At 40.2% G+C, this 24570-nt stretch overlaps 1 protein-coding gene across 2 annotated transcripts in view; it reads right to left on the bottom strand.

The window, feature by feature from the left end:
- The window catches only part of zfpm1 (zinc finger protein, FOG family member 1), a 139285-nt gene that overhangs the window by 79650 nt on the left and 35065 nt on the right, over nt 1-24570 (bottom strand). For both annotated transcript variants that reach the window (XM_039808248.1, XM_039808249.1), the window contains exon 2: nt 9640-9780. In XM_039808248.1, coding sequence (XP_039664182.1) covers nt 9640-9780 — 141 coding nt within the window. The remainder of the gene's footprint in view (nt 1-9639; nt 9781-24570) is intronic.

Below are 24570 nucleotides of genomic sequence, written 5' to 3'. Positions count from 1 at the left end.
TCACTGCTCGTCCTGTAATTCTTTTGGCCCTTTTCCGTTAATTTACGTACTCTATGGCCTTGCAGCGTCTCTTGAGGGAGTTGGGTATCATATGCTTCATCTTCAGTTGCATGTGGCATTGCCCTTTCATCTGGCATGGGACAAAGTGGTTCTTCAGAAGGGTTCTCCTTGCAGGGCTGCTGCACAGTGTCTACCACACCCTCTCTGGCATCCTCAAAAGGAAAGTTTACTTCTGACATTTTAGTTAGCTTTCTTTACTTGGATATGAGATTAAGTCTAGCCTTTCTCAGAATATATAGGCTAACTTTAATCTAATTTTCCTTTTCTTTTCTCTTTTTTTTATTTACTTATTTTTTATCTTAGCCATACTTGCAAGTTTTAGTTTATGATTGCTTTCAGAAATGAATAGTAGCCTAATAAAATAACATAACCTGTAAATATTCTTCCTACCTTCAACAAAGGCTTGTTGAGCGCTATTCTAATTCTACAAGGCCAACGGTTTTAAGATGAGAGAGTGTCTTGGTGAATAAACTGTTAGTTTACTTAAATTTCAAAATCCCTAATTGTTGTTAAGAGATATTACCACTGCTTATTAATACCTTTAAACACATGTAGCTTACAACTCAATTGTTACACCTTTGAAAAAGCTTTGACATTGCCTGAATATCTGTGAGTCTATTAAACAACAAACAAGCCACATCAACCATATTACAATATGCAGAATGAAAATAACATTGCAAAACGTGGAAATGCAGAAAGGCAACAGCCTTAAATTGTCTCTTAATTGTAGCCTAATACTTCTTAAAAGAGTCCTTTGAGCTCTTGGATGAAAACGTTTGACAAGCACTTAGAGTTAGTATGGTGTTTCAACTACAGCCAACATCAACTTAGTGGCACCTGAACCTTCATGCAGGTCCGGCGGTAAAACGTCTCCTTCGAGCCGCTTTGTCCTCGGATGACACTGGAATGAAATGCGCTACGATGACGTGGGCTTGATCCTTCCCGCTTGCTTCTCCATGTAGTCTCTCAAATGCGTCGAGTTTCACTGTAGCTCCCCAGTAACGCGGACACACGATGTTTAGTGAAAAACAGGGTGATCTTTATTCCATCGTAGACCATCAATCCCGTGAAACTGCCAACAAACAACACTTATCACAGCTGCTTGCCGTAACCACATTGCAACACAAGCTTACTACGTTAACAAAGCAAGCTATAGAGCTAAGTTAGCTAAAACATGTAAACATTCTCAACGCACTCGTTGGCAGCTTGTTACAAAGGAGCTAAACCCAGATCTTGTATCTTCAACACATCTCTTCACAACTTATCTTCTCACAAATCCAGTGTAGTAACTTAACTTAAAGATATTATAACACTTTCTTGCAGAATGCACTCAACACATTACATCGCAGCACCTTCCATTCATGTGTAACATCAAACAGCGTCCCACGGGCAGTGTACGTGCAAATTAGTTCCGCCCCAAGCTATTCAGAACATTATGTAGAGACATAACATTTATATACACATAAACTATATAATAACTGTACTGAAGTTACATACCACATTAATGAAATATAATGCATGTTAATGAACTGACGGCAGTTACAAACACTTTTTTTAGTTCTTGGTCTCGTCTCGGAATTGACTATATTTTACTTGGTCTTGTCTCGGTCTTATAAAGAGGACTCGAGATTTTATTTCAAGACCGGTCAAGACCACAACTGCAGAGATATCACCAAACTGCCTGTGTATTGTCTGATTTATGTGTGATCATCATTATGTGATTGGATGTAAAACTTCCTGCTTCAAATGCAACCAATAACTTAAAGTGATGGTTCAGAGTGCTTAGGGACATCTACAAATTACAACAGCGAAAAGAGATACAACAAAAATATTTAATATTTTAACTTATTTTTTAAAAGTAAGTGCTGTAGTACAACTAGCAGGAGACAAGTTATAATTGAGGTAAGTTTGGAGACACTACCTTATTTAATCATTACATTAATAAATATTTTTGTTGTATCTGTTGGAACCATCAGTGGTGTTAAATCTGATTTTAACCAAATGGCCTCAGATTAAACTACATATCTCTTTTCAGTAATTTGTAGACGTCCCTAAGCACTCGTCTTACCGCCGGTAGCAGCAGAGAGCAGAAGCCAGCAGGCAAGTGTTATTTACATAAACTTCTGGTGTACTTACAAAATTTACAATAGTTTGGTATCATTTTGGGCATTATTAGTGGGGTAATGTACAAGATACACTCTTGGATCCATTAGCGCCTGCACTAAGCTATTCAGCTGATAACGCTAACTCTCCCAATGTTAGACCCAGGTGAAAAAAGCTTCTCGGGGGTGTTTGGCTCGAGGTCGTGGTGCAAAGGACCCTAGGGTGAAATTACTCCCAACCATCACTTTAACTCATTTCTAGTTTGAAATGTGTTACTGTTAACCCCTGTAACCCAAGGTGAATGTAGGTGACAGGAGAAGAAGCTCTGACTGTCATGGAGATGTCAGCCAAATCCTCGATAATAACAATTTATTTATTATATTCTTTTAAAGGCTTTATTTGCAAAACAACATCTAAAAGAAAACACAGCAGTGTGTAAATTCTGCACTATTACACTGACTAAGACAGCTGGGACAACCTAACATTTTATTGGCAGCATAAAGAAAGGTAAGCTAAGTGTAAGGGATGCTAGCGAAGCTAGATAGCTAACATGATCAATATGCCTAATGGCAATTGTATCGAAATCGCAATATGGACTAGTGCAATATCTAAATCGCAGAGGGGCGCAATATTTGTTAGTCAAGTCAAAAATATTTGACACAAAATATGTGTCAAATCATTCTGAATGAAGTATTGTGGTGCTGCAGAGATGTCCAACGAATCCTATCCTACAGACTACAGAAAACATCAGTGTTTGGTACAGACCCTCGCAATAACTAAGAAAAGAGATCATATTTCTCCTGTATTAGCTTCTCTGCATTGGCTTCCTGTAAAATTCAGGACTGACTTTAAAGTCCTTCTCCTGACCTACAAAGCCCTAAATGGTCAAGCACCATCCTATCTAGAAGAGCTCTTGGTACCTTATTGTCCCACTAGAGCAATGCGCAGAATGCAGAGTTACTTGTGGTTCCTAGAGTCTCTAAAAGTAGAATGGGAGCCAGAGCCTTCAGCTACCAGGCTCCTTTCCTGTGGAACCAGCTCCCAGTCTGGGTTCGGGGGGCAGACACCATCACCACATTTAAGAGTAAACTGAAAACCCTCCTCTTTGATAAAGCTTATAGTTAGGGAGTGAGGAGTTGCAGCGTCCGCCTAACCGGCCCACCTGCTTCTCTTCGAAGTCATCAGATTTGTTTATCATATAATCAATAATATAGTGAGAGTAGAGGGAGGCAGGCCCGTACAGCCTCTCATCAATGTTTTCATTTGTTTCCTTTTGTATGCATCCTGTCCCAGAAATGCTTGTTACTAACCTAGCTCTGGGGAGTTTACTCCCCGGAGTCCTTCTGTTTCTTCTTATGTTTCTTCCTTATGATTCCCTGCAATGTCCTGCTGCGTCCTGCTGCGTCCGCCGCATCCACCCGTGCTCTGCAGCGCCACGTTACATCCCGCAACGCCCTGCTGTGATGTTCATACGCACAGAGTAGTCAGGATCCGGTATAGGAGACTGCACTACTCAGTATGACAGGATGTGCCCTGCTATGACATGAACTTCCACGATGACCTTTGAAGTCACTGTTCCATTATCTTTCATGTGACTATTATGTGCCACTGTTCATCACACCCCCAACCGGCCCCGTCAGACACCGCCTATCAAGAGTCTGGGTCTGCCGAGGTTTCTTCCTAAAAGGGAGTTTCTCTTCGCCACTGTCGCAATAGCCACTGCTAATGCTTGCTCTTGAGGGAATTACTGTAATTGTTGGGGTTTTGGAATTTATAGAGTGTGGTCTAGACCTACTCTATCTGTAGTGTCTCAAGATAACTCTGTTATGATTTGATACTATAAATAAAATTGAATTGAAATTTAATTGAATAATTGCTTTAATTTCTTTCGATGTTAATAATTTTCATTGAAAATGGAAAAAAACAATGATTCCCTCCAATATCGTGAATCATATCGCAATATCAGTCAAAATAATCACAATTAGATATGTTCGTCATATCGTGCAGCCCTAGTTCTTGCCCCATCTTGGGCTTGACTCTGTCTCAACCCCTCAATGTCTTGGTCTTGCCTCGGTCTCGACACACTTGGGTCTTGGTAATGACTTGGTGACTTGGTTTAGGTGGTCTTGACTAAGACAATGCCCAACCCACGTGTGTATCTGGCAGTTGCTCCTTACAGGATGCTGATTGGCCTGAACCACTGGTGGTTAAGATACAAACCCATTTCTTAGAATAAGGCCAGTTACACACTGGAAGCGTCGCGCGAGCGTTTCAGCTGCGTGGCGTGTCCGTTTATATTTCGGCTCCCATGTTAACAGGTTAGAGCTTACACACTGCCGGCCTGAGACGCGTGCCTGCTAGAAATAGAACCGACGCCTATTTTTCACGCGAGACGCGAGCGTGTTGGAAGCGTTTCCAGGCAAAATAGAATAGGAAAATATGTTTATATGTCATTTAGACACAAATACATACATACACATATTTCGCAGTCAATACTGCCGATGTTGTCTTGCTTTAATCAAATCAGTAGGCTATAAATGGTAGGATAGGCTACGATAACAACGTAGTGTGTGTTCTGAGTGACATCAGATAGGCTATATAGGCTCTTTACAGCTACACAAAGTTGTTCAGACAGCCCACTTACCCATTTATCAGTTTGAATCTGTTGGCACTATGTCCCGAGATCAGCCCTCCCTGTAACTAGCAGCAGGAGCAGCGCCGCGTCAGACACGCTTCTGGTATATAGGACACAGAAAAATCCACGCAGCTGACACACAGCTGAGACGCAACAGAAATGCCACGCTCGCGAGACGCGTGCAGTGTGTAACCGGCCTAAAAATGACACATCACAATTCCCCAGAGCCAAAGGAGACTTCCTCAAATTGCTCATTTTGTCAAACCAACAGTTCAAACACAAACCTATTTGTACCAAATCCTCACATTGGAGAAGCTGAAATTAGCATATTTCTTAATTTCCTATAAAACATTTTAAAAAGTGTTCTACTATATCTGTTGATTGACTAATCCATTAATCAGTAATCATTGCAGCATTACTGCGTGTGTACAGTCCATATCTGTCCATCATGATAATACCAGAAGAGATCCTGCGTCTCTTTGTGCATCACATACACTTCCTCTCTCACCAATGATCAGATATTGATTAAAAAAAAAAAACTGCCATTTTACAAAAAGCATTCTGATTGGTCAAAACAAGGGCATGACAATTAGAGTTCAAAATAAGGTCACATGCTGACTAATCTGGCCAGAAGTGGATTTTATCAGGTTTCCTGTGATGTATATTTATGATTGCCTTATTTTGAAAAAAAGAACCTCCACTTGTTTTTCGGCAGGTCGCTGCAACTGTAGAGCAAGAATTCTCAGAAATAGAGGAGAGAAAAAAAACCACACCACAACAGAGAGAGATGTACTGAACAGATGCTCAAGTCTTCCTCAATAAAGTTGAGTGTGTGTGTTGATTCATTATATCAGTCACTAATATTCTCTCTCTCTCTCTCTCTCTCTCTCTCTCTCTCTCTCTCTCTCTCTCTCTCTCTCTCTCTCTCTCTCTCTCTCTCTCTCTCTCTCTCTCTCTGATGGTGGATAAGAGGCCTTGCCTTTATTAGCCAGTTCTGGCTAGATAAAGACCTGGTATTGATCCCAGGTTGAAAGAGCAGGTTCGTCAAACATGGCTGATTTACAGAGAACTGATAATGGCAGCGCTGGGCAACCGAGGAACCCCAGAGGAGAGAGAGGGGAGTAAATCAACAGTGGGATGGGGAGGAGGCTTGTGTGTGTGTGTGTGTTAAGAAACAAAGACGCCAAGTCAGTTTGCTATCGACAGACAAACTTGCTCACATGTGCAGTCTGCCTGAGTTCTCTCTCTTATCTTTTTTCTATCTAATACACACATAACCCACTCCTTACCTCAAAAACACACAGACACACACACACACACACACACACACACAGACAGACAGACAGACACACAGACACACAGACACACACACACACAGACAGACACACACACACACACACACACAAAGCTAATCTCTAATCTCGTCTCGATTAGCACCTGACAGAATTTCCATGGGTTTATCAAACCAAGCCAACCAACAGACGCTTATCACTTCCAGCCCCAAAATTTCACAAGAGCAGGAATTTTTGAGATTAAAAAAACACAGCTAGTGAAATCTTGAATAAGTCAAAAGAATATGACTGAAAACTCTGCTATCACACGGTACAAGGGGGGAGGCTCGGGATAAGAGGTGCATGAGGGGGCAGGTTCACTGAAGCCAAGATTGATCCACAGAAGTTTATTTTCTTCTCCCCCCCGTTTAGACACAATAGAGATAAAAGAGTGATACATGTGCAAAGCTGTAACCTTATAATGGTTCTTCTGTGGTTTTTGTTGTTGTCTCTAGGTGACGTTAACTGTCTCCTGACATGTGACAGGTAGACGTCAGTTTATTAAAGAAAGACGTCAAGTCTTGATGAGGAGATAAATCTGGTAATAACCAATAATAACTGCCAGTAAACATCTGGATTATTTGACAAGAGGAGGTGCATGTTGTCAGTGTGTGCTTGTTATTATAGTCAGTGTGATAGTATAGTATAATAATAAATACACCAAAAAACAATAATGGTAAAACATTTGGATGTTTTCCTGGTGATTTTACTGTGAGTGAGAGCACACATTACAGTTGATGTCTGCAAGTTATTTGGTCTAAACATCCAAAATTTACCCACACACTCAGTAACCGGGGTATTAGTGAATAACCGGGCTATGCCAGTTCTCCCCGTATACGTGAGCGGGGAAGAATGGGGAGAATGACATGAGTAACTCTACCTCCGGTACAGTAGGTGGCGCTCTGCCAAGAGAAATCTCAATCATTCCCAATCTTACTGAGACGGAGAGCGTAGATATATGTAAGGAGATAACATAGGCACAGGCTAATTACTGATCACTAACATGCTAGTTAAAGGGATACTTCACCGATTTAGCATTCAGCTTTGTATCAGTAGAAACCCGATAGTATTTCTGAATGACCGTGCCTCCCTCCCTCATGTCCCCCTGAGACGAGAGATTTCTGCATTTGGGGCCTGGAAAAAATCTTCCGATGACGTAAAATGACGATTTTTGCATCATTGGAAGATTTTTGGGCCAGAGGCAAAGGACTACAGCCAGTAGTAGGATCTACTTCCGTATGTTTTCAACACGCCCACAGGGGGTTGGACTGCCGAGTCTGGCCGAGGTATTCCGAATGAAAACGACTGTCAGCCATCTTGAATCTTCGCTAAACAGGCTTTCCGTTTTCAGCAGAAAACATTTACAACAATTATCTGCATTCAAACTACCGGACGTGTGTACCACCGGGATACATCGGTACAGATCGGAGAATATGGAGGAAACGTTATTACAGACGCAATACTCGGCACACTACGTGAGCTTCGCCTGCACGGAGACCAGCGGTGTCGCTCAATGCCGCTAGCCGGCTACGGGACATCCTCATCGGCTAGGTGGAAAGCTAACGCTAGCTGTCCACCTGTCCCAGCCATCCTGCTTGCAAGTGTCTGCTCATTAAACAACAAGCTGGACTACATCCTCCTTCAACGAAACTCCCAACGTGAGTTCAGTGACTGCTGTGTTTTTGTTGTTGTGGAAACATGCCTGAACAACAGTGTACCGGAACCGGGACTATCCAGCTACCAGGCTGCTCTCGCCGGCCCGTGGAGGTGGGCTGTGTTAAACGGACTGGTGTAGAAATTAAATCCAACTAGCTACTGCTAACTGCTGGTGGAGCTTGTGACTGTTAAATGCCGACCATTCGACATTCCACTCTAATTCACGGCTGTGTTTATACTCTGTGTTTAGCTACACCAATGCTAGTATGCGTTAGCTGAACTTTACGGATCCTGCTTGCAAGTGTCCGCTCATTTAGACCACAAACTGGACTACATCCAACTTCAACGACACTCCCAACGTGAGTTCAGAGACTGCCGTGTTTTTGTTGTTGTGGAAACCTGCCTGAATAGTGTACCGGACTGTCCAGCTACCAGGCCTGCTAGCCCTCCGAGATAGAGATGCTCTGTCGCCAGGTAAAAGATGTGGGCTGTGCTAACACCCGGTGAAAGTCAGAAATGTGGTGATTTGTATCCATTTAACTGCTAACTGCTGGTGGAGTTTGTGACTGTTAAATGCCGACCATTCTACATTACACACTAATTCACGGCTGTGTTTATGCTCGGTGTTTACAGCCCACCAGCGCTAATGCTAGTATGCGTTAGCTGAACTTTTTACGGAGCCTATAAAGTGTGTGTACTAAATGTAGCCTGTTTTTCGGTATGTCGTTTTTATATAATGTCGTTTTTATATATGTTAAATGTGTAACACCACTTGAGTCACGATGAAACGTTTCGTGTATATGGTTGAAATGACAATAAAACACGCTTGAGTTGAGTTGAATGCCTCTGTCGGTCTGTCAAGCGGTAGCCGTGGCTTGGGAGTGGACTCAAAGCAACGAAGCAGGTGCATTCTGGGATTTGGTGTTTTTCATCCATATAAGACCAAAACACATTTTCTGGCTTTTCTCGGCCTAGAAGGCACCAATTTCAATTTTTTTTTCACATTTCTACTACATAATAGGGGTGGGGGGAAAAATCGATACAGCATAGTATCGCGATATTTTTCGTGGCAATACTGTATCGATACACAGACGCCAAGTATCGATCTGTTATGATATATGTGTTGGTCTGTTTGTCTGCTTGACGATCTGATTTTGCAGCAATACAATTGAAGTGAGATGAACAAACAGAGAAATGTATCTTTTTAGATAAAACAGATGTTGACAAAATTGTCCTTTGGGGACATCATTTGAAATTGGGAAAAATTTGAAGTTGGAAAAAAGGTAATAAATTGCAATATATCGCAGAATATTGCAATATGTTTAAAATCGCAATAATATCGTATCGTGACATAAGTATCGTGATGATATCGTATCGTGAGGCCTCTGGTGATTCCCACCCCTACTACATAAGTGACCCAATTTAAAGATATATTCAGCTTTCCAGCGGTGAAATATTCCTTTAACATTAGTCATTAAACCTAAACAGCTAATGGAAGTCCAAACTGCCTGAGAGCTTCTCCTGTACTATACGGTAATTCCTCTACTATGTGACAGTAAGTCTCGTGGTTATGACCCAATCGTTAGCCTATTTTTATAAAAGCGTCTGCTACGGAGCCATAACGTGAGGTACAAGGTAATGGAGCCTTTTATACATTGTCGTGTTTCTGTAGAAATAAACAACAGACAAATAGAGTCTTTAAACGCTTCAGATGTAAAGTTATTCTCTGTCAAAGTGACGTCAAAATGAATGGGAGTCAATGGGATGCTAACGGCGGGTGATGGCTTGATAGCAACAAAATGGCGCCATAGGAGCTACGCTTGGATTTTTTACTCCCTTTCTTCCTCTCCTTACCTTCGTTGTAGCTGTATGGCGGGGGACTGGAGCTGTCCCCTTCTGCTGAGTCATCTGGGTCCGAGGCTCCTCCCTCCTCTCCTGATAGGCTGAGGTTGTCCGGCGTGTTTTCCTCGTCTCCGCCGAGATCCCCAAGGGAACCTGCAAGAGGAAGAATCTGTACTCAAATCCACAGTTTTCAGCTTGCTGTCGGCTCGTAGCGCTACCTGGAACACCTGAAGAACTACACCTGATTCTGACGCAATTTTAAAACTGAACAAAAAAAAAAGAAAAACATTACCATGTGAACGGATGAAGACAGACTTCAAACAGTTATATTACAAACATTATTAATTATTTAAGTAGCGAATATACATACTTTGATATACTTTGTTTATCTTTAAAGTGTCTTTTTTGCCGACCCCTTGCTGCTGTAACATTGTGAATACCCTATTGTGGGATTGATAAAGGATTTTAAATCTTGACAATAAACATAAGTTTAATAACATAATATTACTTAAGAGCAATTATTGAAGGGGACACAAATAACACAGCCACAATTGTACTTGTAGAGGATATGTGTAGTTGTGGAGTTCCAGTCAGAGGCAAAGCCATTTTATTCACTTTAAACATCAGATGAGGTGATTCTTTTCTCTAATACAGAAGATGCTGAACTGAGAACTGAGCGTCCTAGCAAGCAAGCTAACTAACTAGCCAGCCAGCCGGCCACTAAATTAGTAGAGGTGGAATCGATACAGCATAGTATCGCGATATTTTTCGTGGCAATACTGTATCGATACACAGACGCCAAGTATCGATCTTTTATGACATATGTGTTGGTCAGTTTGTCTGCCTGACAATAACATTTTGCAGCAATAAAATTGAAGTGAGATGAACAAACAGAGAAATGTATCTTTTTAGATAAAACAGATGTTGACAAAATTGTCCTTTCGGGACATCTTTTGAAATTGGGAAAAATCTGAAGTTGGAAAAAAGGTAGTACATTGCAATATATCGCAGAATATTGCAATATGTTTAAAATCGCAATAATATTGTTTCGTGACATAAGTATTGGGATGATATCGTATCGTGAGGCCTCTGGTGATTCCCACCCCTATAAATTAGTAAAGTTTAACAACACTTTTGACACAGCGTAGGAAAGCACTGCGTTCTGGCCAGATGACTGACACTTTGTTGGGCTCGTTTTCTGTAACTAGTGAAAACACGTTGGGTGGAATTTGTATTGTTTAACTAATTACACACTTATTTCAAGTGTATATTATTTACAATATCCAGCCCTCAGATGGGGTGGGTCCCATGGGCCTCGAGTCTAAACAGACTGGTGCAGGAGAGGTGAAAAGTAAAAAAGGAAGTGAGATTGTTAAACAAGCTACTTATGACTGTGTGTACAGTTTTAGGGAGGAAAAAAGTACCCTAAACACACTGATCCTTTTCTTGTAACTGGACTCATTCAGAAAAAGAAAAAAAACGGTTTCAAGTTTCAAATTGGACAAGCTGAACGGTCTAATCCAGAAGATTGATAGCATGAAGCCAAGGGGGACCTTAAAGCCAAATTACAGTATACCTAAAATTGTAGCTAAAAGAGTGATTAGTGCGGGGCTGATCTGTATCAATTACAGTTTTATAATCCCTGCTGACCATAGTAATTATACAGTACTTTTTGATCTATTTTAGCCTGTTTGAAGATTACATCCAAAAAAAATGGGAGTCAGTTTATGGATTTAATGTGACTTCTTTTAAATTGCTTCATTAATAATTCTCCTTCTATAAGATGAATACAGCAGGCGACTGGAATGGTACATTAAGAGCTCTAAACCCTGAAATATACCGTCAGATTTATTGGCTGTTTGTTTTTTTTAACTCAGACTAAAAGATTAAATTGAGTTATTATTGTTTCATGGCTAGCTGAATATAAAAGGCAGTTTCTATTATGTTCATGTGCATCGGATGGCATGCTTCATTCTCCGTACCCGAGAGGATACCACGATAGAATTATTAATTTTCAGGGTAACCATTTCTTTTAAGAGGATTAAGGAAGTGCTAGAGTGAAGCAGAAATGGTTAATCACTGCCGTGGAAGAAAACAACTCTCGTACATGATGATGATGATGATGATGATGATGATGATGATGATGGATTAGAAAGTTAAGTAAAGATGGGCACTTTTTTTTCAAAACACTGAATCAGAGTGAAACTGACAACGAGAGAAAACCAGGATTGTTGTTTTTTTTTTAATATTTTTTTATTTCCCGCCTTTTCTCCCCCAATCCAGACAGGTTGTAAATTAATTTTCATTAGGTTGTGTCGAGCGAACAGAGGGATTGTTTCGGAGCTAAAGCCGTGACTGGGGGGCGTATATATTTACAATACTAGAACAAAAGGAGTCTATAATCTATACAAAGCACACAACAATACCCATGAATAAAGAAGCTTGTTAGAAAAAAGGGAGAGGCAATTTTTCTAATTCTGTTAATTTCACTTCCAAAGCAATTAAAAGCAGGCAGAGATAATGCTGGGAAACAATCGCCGGCTGACAAAGTCTTTCTGTCTTTGTAAATGAAACATCTTTAGGCTAATTTCAACTTCCACGCCTGCATGCTTCACTCTCATTTCAGATAAAATTAACACAGCTAGATTTGGACCTTCATAAAAAAAAAGTAGAGGAGAAAGAAAGGAGAGAAAAAAAAGATCGATTCCTGTACACAATATTTTTTAGAATTAGGTCTATGTCGCCCGAGCTTTGCTAGATCTAATTTTTGGTATCTATAAGGACATTTTCATACAATTAATTTTCCTTTAATCATAATTGTACAAAGGGACTTCTCTGTATAAAATTCCAATTATATTTCCTGTTTAAAATGTAAGTTTGAATTATGATTTCTTTCCTCATTACGGCTCTGGTTTAATGAATCAATCGCTGCATCACTGCTTTCAGACATCAAATGGTGCGGAAAAGTTTCAGCTCCACTCTCTCCCCTCTTTTATCCAAGGAGAAATATTCTCTCTTTCTCCTTCTCTTCCTGTCTCGGATAGTTGGCAGAAAGGATAGCAGAGGGGGCTGTGTGATAAGTGCGGCACATTCTACTTCATTTGCCAGTTTAAAAAAGTTAAAGCCTTATTAATTGTTACGGCGTAACAGGAAAATTGGACTGAACTCATTCAAATGATGGAGAAATAATAAAAGAAGACATAGCCCACATGTGTATCTCTGTAGGAGGGACCGACTTATCCGACAGCACCACGGAGCTTTCTAGGTTGTCAACTAAAGACCGAGGACCAAAAAAGAAAGCCTAAAGCTTACATTTATTAATATTTCCAAACTTAAGGGCCAATAAAACATGGAACGGAATGCAAAAGTGCCTAAAACAGATCAAATAAATGACAAGAGCTTTAGATTAGAGACAATCTGATCAAATAAATAGTTAAACAAGAATATAAATCTGATCACACTGGCTTTGTGACACTAAATGCTACCCTAAAAGTATTAACCCGCGTGTTGTCCACTTTCAAAGTTTGGGGATTTGGGTTTCTTTCAACCAAATTGTCCAAAAATAACACAAATGCATGGCTGTACGTTGTATGGGTTCCATACAACATTATTCGCAGGGAAAATTAATGATTAATTTAATTGAATTGTGGGTGTTTTATTAAATGTTATAGTATTTGAAAAACATTTTTTTAATGGTTTCAAAACAGCATCCTGACTAAACTTCGACATAAACCAGTCTGTGATCCACATCCTCTCATCTCAACTACTAGTCTAATTCATTTCTAATTTCTGCTTTTTAGAACTCAAAAATTAGGTACAGTATAATGTCATTTGAATTAGGTTTATTGACAATGAATAAAACAAAGCGTTGAAACAAAAACTTTATAAAAGCGTCAAAAGCAAAACAACAAACATCGGTTGGTGTTTTAACTTGATGTGTGTCTTAAAATAATATTATTGATAATAGACTGATTGATTGATTTATGTCAATCAACTGGAGCAGAAACAAACAGTCTATTAATGCATTAGTCGATCCACAGAAAGATAACCTCATTATTTGAATAATCAATACATTTGTTAAGCTTAAAACTGATAAACATCATGACGGGCGTTGAGCCATTGTGACGGTGATCGTGTACACAAGTTCACAAAATTCCTCCGCTAACAATTTTAAGGGAACAAAAGACATTTATTAAGGTGTTTCAGGCGAACACAGTTTTACCAGGATACAGGATTACTCTTGAAAGAAAATATTAGGAGTCAACGTTGGCTAAGGAAAAACCCAGTCCCCCATCCAGATGAGGTAGTACAGGGATACTTGAGTTCCAGCGCAAAGACTGCAGCTGTCTGTCTTGTGAGGCGAGAGGAGAGGCAGAACAAAGTGCCGCGGCTGATGAAGGCGCCAAAGATACTGCTTTATTAACTCTCCGTCCACATCAAACCTGCAGCAAGCAGCTCGCTGATTAAACACAGAGACAACACACATCAAACCTGCATGCTCAACAAGCCTGATTAAACAGACGCAAGCTCTCACGCTAATAACCCCGCCGCGCAAAAAAAAAAAACACATTAGCCCTGAAAGCAAGAAGGGGAAAGCGAGAGAGGGAGAGGGAGGGGGAGGCATACTTGTGTAAGAAAATCAGAGACTTGTGAAGAGAAGACATTAAAGGAGGATATTCAGAGGAAGAAAAAGGAGGAGCACGAGAAGAAGAGGAGGCAGAAACTAAGGTACCTGACACAGAGTCACGCACTGGAGAGGAGACACTTATTGATCAGAGTGAAGAGAATTACCCACCACTGAGGAAATACTTTTAATCAACTTTGCACGTTAAACCCCCACACACACACACACACACACACCAACGCTGCATGGGCTCTTATCACAGCTCCATGGCTACCGTTCCCTACCGTCAACCCTCACACGAGAGGAAGCGTCCACACAGCCACACGCTGATAGTGATCGGTTATATTCAGCTTCAATAATAATCAGCTTTTTCTCCTCAGCCCTTTAGGATCTGCCCATTGATTCCTCCGGGGATGACAAACTGAAGCAAAGCAAATTCAACACATCTGACTTATTGACCGCCCCACAAGTCTTCACATCTAATGTGATGATGATAAAAGTTTCCCAGAGTGCACTAGGGGTGGGGGAAAAAAATCAATACAGCATAATATCGTGATATTTTCCGTGGCAATACTGTATCGCTACACAGATGCCAAGTATGGATCTATTATCATATATGTGTTGGTCAGTTTGTCTGCTTGACAATCCCATTTTGCAACAACAAAATTGAAGTGAGATGAACAAACAGAGAGATTTATCTTTTTTGATAAAACAAAGTATACTTTTGGGGACAATAAAACATTGCTTTTGGGATATTATTAATAGTTATCGGATCACTTAACGTCCAGGAACCTAAGGCCATTTTTACAATTCCTTGTCCGTCTGGTTTTATTTTCTAAAAAAGCTTGTAAAACATCAACCCTGTTGTCTATAGTCAATCAGTGTACATCATTTTTTTCAGGAAAAACGGGGCTATTAGAATATTTGAGCTGTAGTGAGGTCAATTGAAAGTAAAAAAAGGTCGTATGACCTTAAAAACAAATAAATAAATAAAACGGAAAATGAATCTCACAGATATTTATTGATATCACACACAGAACAATAAAAGCTAAGCCAATCTCCTGTCTAAATCAGTTCCCATATGTCTTGGGTGTCAAACTGTGAAGAAATAAACATTATAACTTATATAGTTGACAAATTATATACAATTTTTCAAAAAAAGTCCAGACGCTTTTGCCAATAATCAAAATAATAATGTTCAAATGTATTGATATCACACACACAGCAAGCATTTGTGTTGTCTAAAACAGTTATCCTATATATTTGGAGTCATCCAGTGCAAAAATAAACATAATGAACATTATAACTCATATAAATGACAAACTATTTACATTTCTTCAAAAAAAAAAGGCCCAAATGTATCCCAAATATCTAAACAGTGACGCCATTCTTCTCTGTAGAACGGTCATAGACCGTAGTTATCTCTCTTTTTCACTTTACTCTTTGTTCTCGCTCCTGTTTCCTGGAGTGAACTCTCTTTTCGACTATATACTCTTTGTGTGATGGACCTGCCTTCCCATTGGTTGAAAAACGTCAAAACAGTCTTGCAAAGCATCATGGGAGATTTATACTAGACTGTAGCAGCCGGTAGCACAGAGCTAGCGGCAGAAATGACGGAAAATTGATAAATTACGGACATCGAGTGGATAAATCTTGGATGTAAGCGTTTGGATTTATTGCTGAACAACTCCGAAAAGAGGCACAAGTTCCAGGCTGGATAGAAAACCTTCTGGAAAGGCTACGAAGACAACAAAGACACCCCCATGACGGCTAGCTTCTTAGCTTCTAGCTGGAAAAAATGGTAAGAAGATCGATAAAAGTTTCATTAAATAATCTAAATATTAATCGGAGGTGCCGTGTGATGTCGTGGACGATCCCGTAGGGCTCACAGATTGACTTTAATTGGAGAATTGATTATTTTAACCCAGCCCTTATATATGAAATGCAGCTTGGGTTGAACAAATTCTGCATTCATCTATCATGATTATTTATTTATGTATTGTAGCAGTGATCAAATGATCAATTCTAAACTGTAATGTAGGAAGCACTTAATCCGAATGGATTCTAATGAGACAGTGTGATCACATTACACTTGCTTGAGAGAATAAAAGTTGGACCTTACTGAACAAGACCAATGTCTGAGAAGGAATCCTCTTCCTGCGCTGCACTGCACATGTGTCCAACACTGAGCATATAAGACTACATGAATAAAAGGTATTATTATTAAGAGTGGAACTGAATTATATTATTATTTGAATATCAACAAATTTGGCAGCATTGACAGCATCAATCCAAAGCAGGCGCTCACTTTCCCACATCTCCTGAGCCATGATTAAACCTACACATGCTGGGTTTTTATGTGACAACATCAACTGCGCAAAAAAAACCAAAAAAAAAGTGCCAGTGCCCAGATAAATGTTTGCGTCACAGAGGAATATTTTAATTCCATGGCCACAGCAGGTTTGCTGCCATGGCCATAAGAAATACAAAGCACCCCCCCCCCCACAGTGTGAAGGACAGGCGGAAGGGAGAAATAAATACACAGAGATAAAAGCGGAACACCCGCAGAAAAGCACAAAAAAAAAAAAAAAAAGTAGTAAAATGTCCATCACAGCCATCAGCAAAATCCATACAGTATGGCTAATGATAATGACTGATTACACTGCAATGATAAAGGGCTGAACTGCTGCACTTGAACACAGCATGACATCAAACTTCAAAAACCTGAAAAAATGCATCAACATAACACAGAAGAGCATGTTGTTGCAGGATTGATCACGCTAAACATTTTTAACATATTGTAAGAACTCTAAAAGTAATTTCCTAGATTTCATTCTTAAATTGATTTGTATTCAACAACTTTAACGGCCTTGAGCCGAAGACGTTTTGGACCCCGTTTTCTCAGCGATGCAAAGAAAATTCTCCCAGTCGCCATCTCTTCTCTCATCCCTCATCTCACACCATTCCAAACTGCAGTCTCTCCTTTATATTCTAACTTCCTCCTCTCTTTCTGTCATTATCTCTCCGTTCCTCATCCCCTTATCCCCCCCCTCCCCGCCACCACCACCACCTCTCTTTCTTCTTCTCCGTCCCCTTTCAATATCACACATTCTCTCTCTCTATCCCTTATACTCCATCACCTTCCTCCCCTCCCTATCTCTTTTCTCCCCCTCCATCCCTTTTTCTTTTTCTTTTTTTCCTGTCTGTGAAAAAGCGTAGTGACTGGGAGCGTCACTGTGTGCGGATAGCTGGGAGCCGTTGGCGGTTATCGGCTCCTGCAGACTCTCTCTGCCGGTCTGATCTGTCTCCTCTTCATTAAGCAAATACGCCGACGTGGAAATGAAAACATAATAGCTATTTGATTTCCAGCGAGATATTTTGCATATTGGTTCGGAGCTGATAGCGGAATTTCATCAAGTCTTTTTTTTTTTTTCTCTCCTCTTTTCCCCTCCCTCTCCTGCTCGCCGCCGCCCCACCCCCTCCTCCACAACCTCCTTCTTCTTTCCCTCTATCCTCACGCTTTTAAAAACTGAATTACTGAGCTGGGCCAGCTTTCAGAGAGATTTCTTTACATTGCTGGGAAGAGGAAAAAAAGAGAGAGGGAGAGAGAAATCTAGTTCCCCAGGAAGACTACTTAACCGATTAAATATCCCCCCATTCCCATTTTTTTCCCTCTCTCTTTTTGATAACAAGGAAGAAAATTTGAAGAATTCACAGTGCTTTAGGTTGACTATACTAATCAGAGATAGCAGTGGGAAAATTAACTCCTTAATGAGCAGAGCCGTCTCCCAGATAAAAGGTCCTGGGGAGATGGCGGGGAGGGACGCTGCCTGAACATTGGAAGAGAGAGAGAAACAAGGAAGAGAAGAAGAGATAGATGGCGACAAAGCCGCCCAGCGGACGTAGGGATGGAGTGTAATGGACACAGAATGAAAGCGACTTGACACCATGCAAAAAGTAACAATTAGTTTCTCTCCTCTGTAAGGGGAGATATTGTGCTTCCTGGGCGTGAGGAGGGCAGGTAAAGAGACAGCAGCAATACTGGCCCTGTAGCGCCACGGACACCTACAGTGGCCTTCATCAGCGCTGACTGTGATGGATGGTCCAGTGGCGGGGTATCCTTCATGCCCCCCTTAGAGAAAAACTAACCCTGGAGGAGAGGATAAGCAGCCTCTTCACAGAGGGCCTATCTGATGGTCCCGGCGCCTCTCAGGAGGACTGTTCACCGGCCCGAGTCTACGGAAATAAATCTCCCTGCTGCTGCTTTTCCATGTTGGAACACCGTGTTGCTTTAGACCTGATAGCAGTCCCGCAGTGTTACAGCCAATACTGTACCCACTCACAACAGTGGACTAGACATACACACATTTGTCAAGGGGTTCGGAGGTGAGGAAAAGTGGTTCCTTGGGATAGAGCCGGGCGATATGGAGATGATCAAATATCACGATATTTTTGACCAAATACCTCAATGTCGATATTGTGGCGATATTGTAGGCTAGGTAGTTTGTTTACACATTGAGATTTGTGATAAATAATCATCAGTAATGTGGATATAATGTCTATGTGGATAAAGGCAGATAATAGAACAGCTAGTCTGGTAAGTTCAGAAAAGGACTTCACTTTTAAAAACCCGGAAAACACATTTGTGTCATATTACAATATTACGATATACATATCATTACATTTAAGGTACCCATTTCAAAATAAATTCTGTTATGGTGCGTTCATAATATAGTATTGAATAGTGTTGGACATCGTTTGGATTTTAACAACTGATTTTGATTCCGATTCTTTGAGTGGTGGAGTTGAAACGGGTCACATGCTTATTTCACAGATAAGAGCAAAATGTTACTTTGATTCACTGGTTATTTAAAGTTTTACAAGGCTTTTTTTTTTAACATAAAATAAAGCCACACTGCAGAGCGCCGCTTACTGTGCAACACATCAAGCGCCCGGAAGCACGGTGGGCGCTACGGAAACCAAAACTTGTGCATGTTAAATTTAAAACTGATGATTGGATTCCAAATTTTCCAAAGGATTCCAATAAAAACCCTTCCATTGGAATCTTAATGTTTGAAAAGGTTCCAAGTTGTACCCAATCCTAGTATAGAGAACATGTGCCCTTATCAGATTATTTAAACTCATATTCCCGTCGCTATCAGAAGAAATCCTGTATCACTCAACTCCACCTTACATTAGCCGTTTCAGAGGGGGAGAAAGAACAAATGGGGGGAATCCAAATGCTCGTTGAAACTATTCAGTTTAGCACTATAAAGGATTTAGTATTAGAGAGTGACCGATACTGGTTGTTCAAGGCCGATACCAATATTAGGTAGTTAATGAAACCAATAACCCATATTTGGAAACCATGCATTTACAGTGAAAATGATAATCTTTAACTCAAAATTAAAATATGTGGAATGTTACAAACTCCAAAACAAATCTTTGTATAAATGCTTTAAGCAATTATTTAATAAATGAGAAACTTTCGTCATAATCCCCAGTAACAGAGAGTCAGATAGTGTTGGGGGGGGGGTAGACATGAAGTCAGACTCAGTGGTGAGGGAAACCGAAGCAGAGGGACAGACACAGAGCTGCAGCCAAGCCAAAGTACAACACTTTAATTCAATAACTTTATCGGTTATTAGGCAAATAAAAACGTAGATAAAAATCATCTGCAAAACAGCCCAATAATCAGCCAGGGCTGATAATGGGTCTGTCCCTATTTAATATTTAAAATCTTTCTAGTATTTCTTCAAGGAACTGTGTGAGCAAAAATAAAGCATCTATCATTCATCGTCAATAATCAATTAATAGGAAAGGAACATGGTACCAGCGAGGAACAGAGCACACGATGCGGCAATAACAGTTTGTCAAAACGGAACCACATGACTCACGTACTGCGATAACGTTTTGGAGATGCTGCATTTCAGCCGATTTCATCACCTTTGACAGAGAGATCCTATCAAGCTCGTCTGACTAACACAAAGTCACCTCTCGCCATCTCTGAACAGCACATCTGTTCAACCTCTCATTGTTGTTTTTATACAGCTCAATGCCATTTGGGCTGCACTTTGTACACAGTTCCCATGTAACGGACGAATGTTCTCCAAGCACTGCACTTTGGAGTGAGAGATGAAGCAATGTGATGAATATTGTACACCAATTCATCTGTGTGCATTCATGTCCCAGAAATGCTTGTTCCTAACTTAGCTCTGGGGAGCTTATTCCCCGGAGTCCTTCTGTTTTCTCGCCCCACAGTTTTCCTTGGATTAGGGTGGCACCTAAATCATGGTTGCAGCTGTCACCGTGGTCCTGTTTGGCGCCCTGCTATGCCCTGCTACACCCTGCAGTGCCCTGCTATGCCCTGCTATGCCCTGCCATGCCCTGGCCTGCTACGTCCTGCTACATCCTGCAGTGCCCTGCTACATCCTGCTATGCCCTGCAGTGCCCTGCTGCCCCCCCAATCTATTGGGCTAGAGTGCTGTCAATCTGACAAATGTGATTTCCACTGGATCAGAGTCTGTCACTTTGCTGCCAATCGCTGCCTTTCCATTTGGTAAATGGATATACTGTATACTTTCAACACACATTATATGGCAACTGTGTACTTTGTTGAAATTTGATGACCAATTAACGTTTCCATGATAACTATCCAATTTTTTAGAGCCCATAGAAAATGTGTATTGTATTTGAAAACATATTTCCTGAAAATAAAAACAAGTGAAATTAATAATGAATGTGAGGTTTTATTTAGCAAAATGGCATTGTGTTGTCCTATCCCATCCAGTATTTCCTATATTTCTAAGCAGATTTTCTATTCTGTATTCTGATAAAAATGAATGTCTGTCTCTCCCCTGTGCCCCCCCAGACTGATTATTGCACCCCCACTGGAATCGCCCCTGGAGACACCTTGTGATGTGTTGGATCAAGTCTGTTCTCTTGGTTTTCTGTTTGACAGCTGTTTCTTCTCTGGCAGCACTTCAGACACCCTCTCCCTGACAGACTGTTTCATGTTCCTCAAGGACGCCTCACTCCCACATCCATCCCAGAGGAACAGCAGTCCACAGTTTAAATACAGCAAAAATGAGTGGTGCATTATGATAAGCAAGGCAACTGCAGTTTGTGTATGTTCCAGACATGTATTTCTCAAAAGAAAAAACTACTAGCTTTCATGCTGCGGATGCAAATTCAATCCGATCAAACTCTTCACTATTCTGATTCCCATGTTATGTTATGGCCACCAAGGCACCAGCCCCCGTGTTTCATATTAAGCTGCATGTTCACTGAGCTTGTCAGACTCGGTTGGGTAGCATCATACTAACAATCGCCTAGACCCCCAGCATTTAGAAAGTCTGCATTTTTGTTATTTATTTTCTAGGGAATAGAGGGGGCTCCACATAAATCATATTAGAGCAGCAAAGATTAATTGATTCATCATAAATTATCATTCATTTCCCAACTATTTTGATAATTGATCAATGGGTTTGTCATTTTTTAAAGAATAAATGATAATTTCAGCTTCTTAAAAGTGAATATTTTCTAGTTTCCTTACTTCTTTATAACAGTAAACTGAATAGCTTTGAGTTTTGGACAAAACAAGACATTTGACGACGTCATCTTAGACTTTGGAAAACACTCATCGACATTTTTCACCATTTTCTGACATTTTATAGACTAAACCACGAAGCAATGAATCAACAAAATGAATTAATCGACATTAAAAAATAATAGTAAGTTGCAGCCCTACATCATATAAAACGTATGCTTAAAGAAGTCTGATTGTTTTAATGTTTAACATGAAACACATCAACGTATACGACTCCATGTGCATATCAAGTGACCCTCCACAATGGGTCCTGACCCCAAGAATGAGAATCTCTGATTGAAGGCCCATAAATAGAGGTAATCTCAGACATGGTATGACCTTTCCAGGACTTGCAGCCACCCTGTATATAGTACAATGCGTTTGTATGATCTACAAGACAAATCTGCCTGTCAGGGCTAATCTGGGCCTACTTCTCTTAATAGTTTATATGACCAAAAATGTCTAAAATATGAACGCCTGATACCAAATATTCTCTTTGTCTTTTTAATAGACGGGTCATGATTAAAAAAAAAAAAAAAAGCAGAGGAGAAAAAGGAGTACGAACAGGTGGTGTTTCAAAAAAAGAGGGGAGGAGTTTGGAGGGAGGGAGATAGAGAGCAGTTACCATGTAGCCTGAGCTGAGACTACTGAAGCCAGGCATGCAGACGAGAAAGCCAGCCGATAAGCCCGGCTGATAAAAGATAGAAAATAGCAGCAGATTTGAACTTTCCCACCGTCCTAAGATCCACAGGGGGAGGAGGGGTTGATTCAACTACTTATTGAATCCCTTCCTATCTCAAACAACCCTCCACCCCCCAGCCCCTCCTTACACCCAACAGCCAGGCAAGGCCACGAGTGAAGCGGGGATACAAGGTTGTTACATATAAATACACACACACACACACACACACACACACACACACACACTGCAGGGTTCCCACTGCTGAACCATTCAATGACTCTGGTGATACTTTAGAAAAACCATGACTAGTGGGAGACCACACACACGCACACAAGTTAAAATAACCATAGGGATTCATGAAGAGGTAAAAGAAAGGCTAAGAAGAACTGGTTTCTTACACACACACACACACACACACACACACACACACACACACACACACACACACACACACACAAGGTCATAGTATGTGAAGTCTAACCATCATCGCTCCATCCTCAAATCATATCAGAGACAGTGTTTCTTTCCATATCTCTTCTCCTCTTCTCCTCTCCGTTGACATACAGAGACTTGGCCTTGAGTAAAATGGTGAGAATTTTCACATCTTTCTCACACATACACACACACACACACACACACACACACACTTTGGTGTAATAAGGTCATTCCCGTATCCGACATGGTTTTGGCTGTGAGATCTATTGATGGGATTCATTCACAAGGTCTGTACTGCACTAGTAGAAATCTCATGCTCGGATTCTTTCACAACAGTACAGGTGTGACTTGCCCAAATCACATATTGAAAAAATAAACCAATGATGACATTAAAAATGCTACATACAGTGACTCATTTGCATATTTTCAGAATTAATTTCATGTTTCTCATGCTGCCCTGTGGGTTAAAAAAACTACTTAGGGTTTAATGGAGGTTTTCATAACCATATAAATCAACAAGTCTGCTGATGTTAGTGTCTCAAATCTTGTCAATAACAATAGTTCCTTTCCTCTTTTTAGCAGTGTTGCAGTGGTGGAATGTAACTAAGTACATTTACTCCAGTACTGTACTTCAGTACAAATGTTGAGGTACTTGTACTTTACTTGAGTCTTTTCTTTTCATGCCACTTTCTACTTCTACTCCGCTACATTTCACAGAGAAATATTGGACTTTTTACTCCACTACATTCATCTGTTCCAGCTTTAGTTACTAGTTACTTTAGTTACTCCACTACATTCATCTGTTACAGCTTTAGTTACTAGTTACTTTAGTTACTCCACTACATTCATCTGTTCCAGCTTTAGTTACTAGTTACTTTAGTTACTCCACTACATTCATCTGTTCCAGCTTTAGTTACTAGTTACTTTAGTTACTCCACTACATTCATCTGTTCCAGCTTTAGTTACTAGTTACTTTAGTTACTCCACTACATTCATCTGTTCCAGCTTTAGTTACTAGTTACTTTAGTTACTCATCTACATTCATCTGTTCCAGCTTTAGTTACTAGTTACTTTACACATTAAGATTCCTGCACACAGAACACATGTAGTTTATAACATCTGATGTTTGATTCTAAATTAAACTAGCCAACAATAGAACGGCCTAAAAGTCCAGCTGAAATATTGACAATTAATCACTTAGCTGATTGACAGAACTGTTTTAATTATTTTCAGTTTCTAAAATGTAAGGATTTTTCTGCATTGAGTACTTTTACTTTTAATACAGTAGTACAATTTTAATGCAGGACTTATACTTGTAACAGAGTATTTTTATAGTGTGATATTAATACTTCTTCCACCACTGGCAGTGGGTAAATAAAATGCTAATTAGCATTTCTGAGCTAGAATAATTGCTATTAGCTTGATTAACATTGAGTCAGACTGAACAGTGCAAACCAAAAAGATCAGGTAAAAGGCAGCTTGCTCCAGATTTTCCAATGGCTGCTAGTGGAGTATACTCTCAACCTCACACAAAGTCAATTACCTTTATATTCAAAGGGGGTAATTATATGGACTGTTCCATAAAAGAAAAATCAAATAAATGCTTTTTGAAGA

The sequence above is a fragment of the Perca fluviatilis genome, chromosome 8, assembly GCF_010015445.1.
Source record: "Perca fluviatilis chromosome 8, GENO_Pfluv_1.0, whole genome shotgun sequence".
NCBI lineage: Eukaryota > Metazoa > Chordata > Actinopteri > Perciformes > Percidae > Perca > Perca fluviatilis.
Note: the sequence above shows the minus strand (reverse complement) of the source record. Positions and strands in the feature narration are given on the sequence as shown.